This window comes from Asparagus officinalis, chromosome 3 (genome assembly GCF_001876935.1).
Source record: "Asparagus officinalis chromosome 3, Aspof.V1, whole genome shotgun sequence".
In the NCBI taxonomy this organism is placed as follows: domain Eukaryota; kingdom Viridiplantae; phylum Streptophyta; class Magnoliopsida; order Asparagales; family Asparagaceae; genus Asparagus; species Asparagus officinalis.
The window spans coordinates 12,638,613-12,649,491 of NC_033796.1; the positions used below are offsets into that span (position 1 = coordinate 12,638,613).

Sequence of the window (10,879 nt, forward strand, 5' to 3'; positions counted from 1 at the left end):
TCAAATAGACCCTTCTCTTTTTTCCCTTTCTCTCTCCTATTTTCTCATCCCTTATTTTTTTCCCTTCTCCTCATTAGGAAACTTCCAAGCATGGGGGCTATTTGGTTCGCTTAAAAACTCCATGGAAATCATTTCTCATGTTCTGTCATTGCGCTCAACTAGGATAAAATGATTCTTTAGTTTTTATTTATCAGGTTTGTTTCGCATAGGCTCTTAAGAAAATGAGGACCGGAAACCATCACCACACCAGTATAATTGGTTTCCCTCATTTCCTTCCAAAACAATAGGGAATAGGGTGGAAACCCTATATATTAGATTAAAAAAATTCCCCTTAACTTGTTTTCAAATTAAAAGAAAAAATATCCCCTTAATGCACAAACAATTGATTTCCCATATTTAAACACTCATAAAAACAATGAAAAAATGCAGAAATTAATTTCAACCCTTGCTTTCTTTATGTGTGAACCAAACATTAAGAACCAGTTCTGTAGAGAACACTGAAAAAGAGTTTTTCGTCATGGAATGGAATTCCGACAATTGTGGGAAACGGACCAAACAGGCCCTATAGTGTAAAGGTTGGGCATCGATACAATGTTCGGTAATATTCCTAGCTTTCACTTTTCCATTATAAAGCCCAACACGTTATGAGCGGGCCGGCCTGTTACCTATAATACTATTGGAAATATTTAGCTGCAGGACAATCTGGGAAGAGAGAGAGAGAGAGAGCGAGAGAGGGAAGAAATTGATGGAGTTATCTTGTTCTTGTACGTCGCTAACGTCTTCTTCCCTTCTCCCGACAAAGTCCTCCTCTCTCTCCTCCTCAAACTCCCTCTTCTTCTCCAACGCCTCCGCTGCTCTCTCGAGAAAGAAAAATCCCATCTCGGCGTCCGTACAGAGAGCTGGCTCCACATCAAGGCGAGGCCTCGGTTGCCGGTGCCTTTTCGGGCTCGGCGTGCCGGAGCTCGTCGTCATCGCCGGCGTCGCCGCCCTCGTCTTCGGCCCGAAGCAGCTGCCCGAGATCGGGCGGAACATTGGGAAGACTGTCAAAAACTTTCAGCAGGTTTGATCCTTACAGCTAATTTGCTAATTGAAGTAGGTATCTTCTTCTCTAGGGTTTATAATTTTTTTCAATTGGAGCTCGTATTTATCCCCTCGTGGTAATTTGGATCCTAAAACTTATTCGTTATTTACATGGGCAAATTATTGACAATCCATTGTAGGTAAATATCCTACACGAAGGAAGGTCACAATTCATCGCAAACAAATATCGTACATAGCCGCCTACCCAAGAAAATATTGTACAGAGCAATAAGAACAACTTCACGCATGATCTATACCACTTATAAAAGAGAATACCCATGTCAAAACTTTTAATTTCCCTTTTTACTCTCTCAATTTTTTATCTCTCACAATTATACCATTATTTATAAAAATAATGATGCATAACCTCTCATTAACCATGCAGCTCTTCATTTTCTCAAATTATTTGGTCATTCACTAGAATATATTAATAATTTATAATGATAACAAAATATTTGGTCACTTGCTAGAACATATTAATAATTTATAATGATAACAAAGTTAATAAATATATTTTAATTAATTATAAAAGAATTATTAATTGTAATGAAATAGTAAAATTATTTATTTAATAAAATATTATACATAATTGTATTATTAATAATAGCATAAATAGGGGTTGATTCTTTATACTGTAAGGAATATCACCCTTTTTGATATTATAATATCATCTTAGTAATAAAAATTAGAAATTATGAATTAAAAATACTTTTATTTAGAAAAGTTACTTTATATAAATATATTGGATTTTTGAAATCTATGAGTCATTCACTTTTTGTTGGAAAGTAAATGTCTCATAAATTTCAAGGATCCAATATTTTTATATAAAGTACTTTTGTTAAATAATAGTATTTTTAATTTAAGCCATCTAATTTTTTATTACTAAGATGATATTAATTACCGAGCAAGGTAATATTCTTTACAACATAAAGTCATATAATATTAAAAACTACTGCCATTATTTAATAAATATTATAATAAAATATGTCCATAACATAAATATTTAATAATATAAATGGTTTAATTATATCAATAGTGTTACTTAAACTAATGACTACATTATTATTTAATAATTATACTCCTAAATAAATTGTTTAATAATATAATTATAAGCTAATTTAAATAACTATTAAATGTATGTTAATAATGGTATAAGTATTAATTATAGTATAACTTAAATTTTTTTAATCATAGTGCGATTAAACAACTTTGTAAAATGTTTATATATAATTTATTAAATAATATAATATTTAATACAACAACACATCCACGTGCAAAGCACGTGCATTATACTAGTTTGAACAAAATTCTGGATCTACCTTATTTAGGAATTACAAATGTGAAGTAGGTTGTCAGTTCGTTTAGAGGAAAAGTTGTGCGCAGTTGAGGGTTATATGCTATCTAGAATTGAAAGAGTACATTTAAGCTTGTTCTGTGCAGTTGTAGCTCCCTCTACGTTTAAGTTCGATATAGGATTTCTTGAACTTGTTTGTACCTGGGTATTACACATTCACTTTGTTCATGCAAAACCCTTGATAACGTTGCGTAATATGTTTAGACTAAAATTTGTGGAGACTTATGATATAATTTCCAAATATTTTATACAACTCTGGTGTATATACTAGTAGAAAAACTCGCAACCTAGATGGAAAAAACCGTCTAGGTTGCTTAGATTTCCGTCTAGGTTGATCAACCTAAACAGAAATCCATCTAAAAAAGTCCGGAAATCTGTCTAGAAAAGTCCGTCTAGGACAATTTCGTCTAGTTTGACGCAAACTAGATAGAAATCTTTCTAAGTTGATCAAACTAGACGGAATGCAACCTAGACGAAAAATCCGTCTAGGTTGTTTATAGCAACCTAGACGGAATTTCCAGCTAGGTTGATTAAACCTAGATGGAAATTCTATCTAGGTTGTTCTTTTTTCTGCAAAAAAAATCTTTTTAAAATGCCAATTCCCTGTACATTACATTACATTCACGATATACACATGAATACATAATTCATGTATATTTAATAAACATATCCAATCAAATATAATCAATATTCATATCCAATACACACATCTAACAATCCAATCCAAAATACACATCCAACAATCCGGTCTAATATACACATCCAACAATCTAAGACAATATCCATTTCAGTAAATACTTATATTATCCGAATATTTACAACAGATACACTAGCAATACCAAGTCCACCCATAACACGAGATGAATAACATAGAGTACATGAGATGAATAAAAATAGAGTACTATAACAAATAAAAAACTGTTCAGTGCATATTTATTAAAAAAATCTCATATCTCGTCGTCGTCGGTAGGGGCTCTATCCCTCGTACGAAAACCGGTGTTGCTCCCTCCAATGTCTCCAGTCTGAAGGTCAAATTGGTTATATTTTAGAATCATGTGAAGTTTGATAATATATTAAACATAAATGATTTTTTTAATATATTGGTCCCTTAAATATTCAATTTAGCATTAGTTTTTTAGGATTTTCACTTTTATAAAAATAATTTGTAACTATTAATTTTTTTGGGACTTCCTTAGTATGTGAGGAAAAATAAGATGCATATACGCTGCTCTGCCCAAAGTCGGTATTACCGACGCCCGAGTTTATAAGCGATATGATATCACCAAATAGATCAGCGGGAATCACACCGGCCAAATAATTTATAATGTACGACATGACCTCGTCCATCGTGTGGGGCCCTCAACACAACACTACTCATCTCCTTAGTCACCTGAACGTGCACCATCTTTCCACGCAAATACATGGAGACACGTAAAACAAGTGGCATAGCCTGCAAATTGTCTGGTGCTACTCTCGTTGCTGTATATGACATGGAGGATGCTTTGAATAATCTTATGGTTATGTCCGGTGAAGCTCTAACACCATGCAGCGGATATCTTCCTCTCCTATTATTAGGGTGAAAATGAATATTAGATTTTGCATTCGAATTCAATAATTTTAAACAAATATAAATAGGAACGTAGTATTCGATTCAATTTGATTGTTTACCATCCCCACCTATTATATCCCAATACGTTCTGAGTGAGAGTGATGTTATCCTCTGGAGATAGCATGTGAAGGTCCGGCTCGCCTTGTACTTCCTCCTGAGATATATATGTAGTGTTGCAGCCTCCTTGGTTACAGCTTCAAAATCTCCTAAAGCACAAATATAAGTTTACAAAAACTACATCATTGGGAATAGATCTAAAAAATTTTAAATAAAATTAAGAAAGAAATACAATTAATATTCCTAAATAAATTATAAATAAGTCTCACCACCAACTCGAGATTTACCTTGATTTTATCTTGATTCTTCTCGTTATCCCTTAACGATCATGGAATATACCATATGCTAATTTTGCCTTTAAGTTTATCGGCATTATTTATTTTCCCTATCAGATTATAAATTTATGAGACTTCGTAGTCATACTAAGCATTAAGATTATTTAAATATTTAAATAATATATATCGTATCTCAACAATAACTATCCTCCAGGTTGGCATAAGAGTGTGCGCCTAAGTGATAGTCATGCATCTTTTTCCTTCTATTTATTGATCCCTTCGTTGATTTAATTTTTTAAAAAAAAATTATTTCAGTAAATATACAATGAATGAATATATTATGTAAATAGTATAGTTTTTATAAAACTAACTTGTGCAGTAACGGTGTCCCAATACACGAGGAGAGCTGTGAAATGAAGCTCGTCAACCCTATCATCGAGGTTCAAAAACCTCTGCCAGTCCTCTGAATACCCATCATAGGTTTCTTGTTTAATCTGATGCCTCAATTGTTTGAGAACAACTTCAATCTTGACATTAAAAACATACTGTCAAGCCCCATCAAAGTCCTCAAGGCAGAAACTTTCCTATAAATTTGCATATGTATTTCATTAGGATAATTTATAATTTAATATATATTACTAATAAATAATAAATGAATAGCAAAAGTAATATAAAGTTACCATAAGCTCATTCTATATCTGCTCGTAGGCGGTCCACGGTAGTTCTCAAAAATTGAAATCAGGATTAATGATGTTTGTTCTACGTACGAGAACCCAGACATAATTATTGAATCTTGACGATCAAGCACCAACGGGCAATGCATTCATTACTCCACTGAATAATGGCCATCATGCCTCTTGGCGGTTGTTTGGACTCAGGCTTGCTCCCGTCACGTCGTCCCTCTATGCGATTCGACTTAGCACCTACAATAATAACAATATGATAATATATCATGTAATCTATAAATGTGAAAATTAGAAGTATTTATTAAATTTACCATTCGCTTTCTCTTTTTTTGGTTGTGAATGCAACGACTTTTCTAGCCTACAACATAAGCGTTGTTCGAGCACGTGGGTAGTGCTTCATTGATTCAGCTCTGGACTTAATCGAGTCCGGAGGGAAATGTAAACTGCGAAACTCATGTGTCTTCGAACGCAAGTCGGTCGGAAATGTAGAGGAATGAAATGATGGCGTCCACGAATCATCTACACAATAAAAAAGGATAATTAATATAAAATTTAAATTGATCATTAAGAAATATTAAATACTAAGTACCTGTTCCAGGGGATGGTTCTGGTGATGCACCAAAAGGGCCGGGTATTGAATAACCCACGTCTGCAACAAATGAACAATATGAGCTAAATAACTAATAATTTATAAAAAATATTAAAATATTAAATAGTTTATACCTGCATAAGGAGATGATTGTGTCTTCTCAATATGATCTGTGCCGGGGGTGATACTCCGTGATCGATCACGGTCCTCACTAAAGAGCCTCACATTCCTCATCTGCAAATTAAATTTTTAACATAGTTAAGAAGAATATATGCATGCACATAAGATAAATTATTATGAAAAACATTATTGATTTTATTAGGAAATTTAGAAAACAATGATGCATTATAACATAGTTCATACTTATGATAATTATTTTCCACAGTATCGGCTGAGTATATTTGCTATAGTTTGTCTTATATTTGATTGCTTATTTGAGCCCGAGCCTCCGTCTATGGTAAGATTCGGAATGTCGATTTGAGTATTGAGATCAACGATATCAAGCGTCACATTTTGTGTGTAAGAAAAGTTTTGCCAAACGTCATCAGATGACCCAATTGATTCATTACAATTATCTTCACTTTCTTCATCAGTTTTTTTATTGTTATTAGAAAGAACAACAAATCTTGATTCCTTGTATACAAAACCACCCAATCAGTCATGACATTCGGATCTTTCACAAAGAAGCATTGATCCGCTTGTTCTGCGAAAATGAATTTCTCATCCATATATATATATTTCTCGATGGAGATTGATAAGTGTAAACTCATAATGATCCTTTTGTATTTTTGCAGGACACCACCGAACCTTGAACATCATGTAACTATATTATTTTAGTTTACCAAACCCGTAAATTATCTCCACAATGCCTTCTAATTGGCCATAATATAGTATGTCAGCTAGAAGTGGGTTCTGATCTCTTATACTTGAAAAATATTCTTGAGCAAAATAACCCATAACCCCACTATTTTGGATTACCCTTCTATCATCAGTCTCTAGCGTTCGGAATGTATATCCATTGACCAGATGCTCATTATAATATCTTACTTCATAGTAAGGACATTATGCATGAATAATAATTTCATCTGGTAATGTACTGCCATCAAGAAGTGATTTTTTAACCTAAGTCAAACAATATGAGAATATTTAGGATAAGTTTAACTTAAAGTTATATTATGAAAGTTCAAAATTTAATTATAAAACACTTACATCAATTCTGAACCAATCTGAAAATTCTTTCTTATATTTTTTCTAAATATTATGCGCTGCATTCCTACCAGTTATTTCATTCTTAAGTTTCTCCATATGTCGCCTATATGAACAATATTTAAGATTGTATTGGTAAACTAAATGTGAAATGAACATGCATCATCTATATTACTAAGTTTATTTGTTACTTTGATAGTCTTGGAATATATCAAGATTTTCCAACACGTACGCATGAATTTGATCTAAGAGAGATCTTGGATATTTTTCACGCTTCTTCTCCTTAACTGGTGCTTGATATGTGGTTTTCTTCTTACACATGTAACGTGATGCAAACACAAAGCATTCGTTGGCCACATATCCTTCAGCTATCGAACCCTCCAAACGAGCTCGATCGCGAATATTATGTTTCATGGAGCCCAAGTATCTTAAAATTATAAAAAGAAGTAATTATTATGAAGGCAATATAAGAAATACATATATAATTAATGAAGGTAATGAAAACCCTAACTTTTCAATCGGATACATCCAACGATAAGTAACAGGATTTACGATTCTAGCCTCTCTTGCAAGATGTTGGGTAAGATGGACCATAATTATAAAATAAAGAAGGAAATATTACTTTCATATTGCATAGAGTAACTCGGACCTCAGCTTTAAGTTTTTTAAATTCATCCACATCTATGACTTTAGAGCACAATTTTCTGAAGAATCCACAGTACTATATAATAATCTTCGACGCTTCTTTCTCCATATTGTTACAGAGTGCAACCGGGAGCAATTGATGAAGGATGTGGTAATCATGGGTCTTCAGACCTAAGAGTTTTTTCTCTTGCACCTGGATATTATTTGATATATTAGCAGAGTAACCATTCAGCAAATTTACCGATTTGAGAATTTCACAAAATCATTGCATCTGCTCATTTGATATTGTAACACGAGACAGAGCCAACTTTAATTTTTTAAGGCTAACATCTTGTGCTTGCAAATCATTCCGGATATTCAAAGCAGTCAGGTCTTGGCGAGCCCGTAGGTCGTTCTTCGACTTGTTTGCATCTTATAGGAGAGTTGACACTATATTATCACATATATTTTTCTCAATATGCATGACATCTAAGTTGTGTCAGATTTTAAGATTTTGCCAGTAAGATAGCTAAAAGAACATACTAAATTTAGTCATCCTCTAGGTAATTTTTCGGCTTCATTCTCAACTTGCATTTTTCGGACCGTTCGCTTACGTTTCAATGACTTTTTTGTCTTTAAGGAATCTCTTACTCCGAGCGGGTCGTAATTAGAATAACGATTTTTTCCAAACCTAACTTTTGGATAACCCTCAAGTAATTTTACGATCTCAACTGCTGTCAGCTGACGCGGCTTCATGCTCTTCTCAATTGTGCCATCAAACATAGCGGATAATTTTCTATACGACTCAAGGACAATCACCTGTTATTAAACCAATAACTCTTTCGGCTATGCGGTAATTGAAGAGCTTTAAATTTCGGACCACATACAGGACAAGCACACTTGCCCTTCGTAGACCAACCAGACAGATTAGCATAAACTAGAAAATTATTAATCATCCATAATAGAATAACACGTAATCTAAACGACTCTTTAAGATGGGCATCATACATCAATATACTCTCAGGCCATAACTGTTTCAGTTCATCAATTAGAGGCTCTAAATAGACCAATATCATTACCCGGTACGTACTTACCGGGTATCAGCAATGAGAGTATCATATACGGTTGTTTCATACAAAACAATATAGGTAAATTATATGACATTAATACAACTGACCACGTAGACCAGCCAGAACTAATTACCCCAAACGGATTGAATTCGTCGCTAGATAGGCTCAGTTTGACATTTTTACAATCATCGGCAAAACGATGATAAATTTTATCAACATGCTTCTAAGCTAAAGTATCAGCAAGATGCATTAATTTACCATCATCTACTTGATCTTTCTTGTGTCACCTTATGTCCTTTGTCGTGTTCTTGTTCATGTACAATCATCGCAATCTAGGGGCCAATGGAAAATGACGAAGCACCTTTGCTGGAATTTTCTTCTGTGTCACATTTGTCTTCGTTGTACTCCTTGTTGAAGAGTTGGTGTGTTGCTTTCACCTAGAAACTCCACATGTCGGACACTCTTGAAGGTCTTTATTGGCTTTGTAGTATAGGATACAATCATTCGGACATGCATCAATCCTATTATAATTAAGATCTAGAGCGGAGACAATCTTCTCAGCTTGATAAGTTATTTGAGTTATGCTAATCTCTCCTCCAGGAATTAACGTCCGAAGCAAATCAACAAGCATTTTAAAATAATTATCAGACATTCCGCTAAGTGTCTTAATATGTAGGAGTTTCAGCATAAATAAAAATCTGGAGTACTATATACAACTCTCATATAGGTCCTTTTCACTATCTCTAGTAGCTTCATTATTCGCTTTATGTCTGCGAGGAATGCATATCTTTAATATTTTCTGCACCTTTGACATCTCCGACCTCTTTAGCATCATCTTCGATATGATCTTCACTTTTATCTCCGATATCATCCTCAACATTATCATCGATATCATATTCGGTAGCACGAGGAAAAATATCATTCAACATTGTTTCTGTGTCGTCTATCCGTAAGCCGCAGGGCGTACTAACACGCACATTCAGATCCTCATCTTCAGTACAGTCTTCCCCATGATATGATCAATATTTATATTTTTTATCAAAACCTGATTTTATTAGGTGGGTCCATATATAATTTTTATTTTGCTGCTTCATATTCCTACACCTACAACAGGGACAATACATAGTACCGCTACTTAAATTTTTCGTATTTATTTCGGCATACCGCATGAAGGCGTCATATCCCTCCTTATATCACGTGTCACGAAATCTTTCAAATCGTGAAATATCTATTCACGATTTGTCAGGAATTATCCCCATCTGTACATTATATATAATTATTAACTAATAACTACGATTAATCTCACTACTGCTAGTAAATTCATGACTTTTCGTGACAATATACATACAACACATCATACTTACGTACATATATCATTTAACAATAAAAATATTTTTCTGCATAAAATATATCTGAAACGTATATAGAAACTAATTAGACCACTCTAGCGGCTGTCATAGGAAGACTTCCATCCATTAAGAATATACTAGCGCTTACATCCAACTTCATATACTTTGTATATTTTTATTTCTTAAAAAATTTGGCAGCACCTACCTGCTATTCTCCCTATACATTGTACGGATGTTATTATGCGTATCGGCAATAGATCGAAATGCAAAACAACATACGCTTATTGTACACGGAGAACAACGAATACGTGTTGCCAAAACTTTCAAGAAATGAAAACATATAAAATATACAAAGTTGGATGTATACACTACTATATTCCTAACACGTCCGAGAAGGACATATCCAATAATTATAAATTTTAATACTAATTCTTTCTTCCTATAATATAAAGTAAACGATTATTTTCATGAGAAAACTTTGTCTCCTACCCAAATATGAGTCGTCTATCTTATATTATAAGTCCAAAAAATTGGATGTAATTATTGGACGGAAGTCTAGGGATAACGTTACTTTTTTCATTCACCTAAATTGGATATATAACACATTAAAAATTATAATGTGTTATTATCACTCTATTTTTTGAAATTTTTTTATTTAACATATTTTCACATCACAAACTTACATAGTCACATATATTTATAGCACGAACGAAACTTAGTGTAAATCGGCTATCATGAATCAGGTGTTCAATTAGGGTTAATAGTTCACAAGTGTTTAATTAGATTTACGATTATAAGTGTTGTTCAAATGGGGTATAAATGTAGTTGAGTTAGGGTTAATATATAACTGAAATGTTTCCAATTAGGGTGACAAGATTCAAACTCGTTTATTTTTGGATTATTATAATTTAGGGTTTTTAAACTAAATTTTTTTATCATAATTTAGAGAGATTTAGGGGGTTTTTTTTGGGGGGTGGGGG

General features: G+C 33.3%; 1 protein-coding gene across 1 annotated transcript in view; it reads left to right on the forward strand.

Annotated features, from left to right (window-relative positions):
• LOC109833037 (sec-independent protein translocase protein TATA, chloroplastic-like) overlaps nt 693–10,879 on the forward strand; it is an 11,509-nt gene continuing 1,322 nt past the window's right edge. The window contains exon 1 of the mRNA XM_020400576.1: nt 693–1,060. Coding sequence (XP_020256165.1) covers nt 746–1,060 — 315 coding nt within the window. The 5' untranslated portion in view covers nt 693–745. The remainder of the gene's footprint in view (nt 1,061–10,879) is intronic.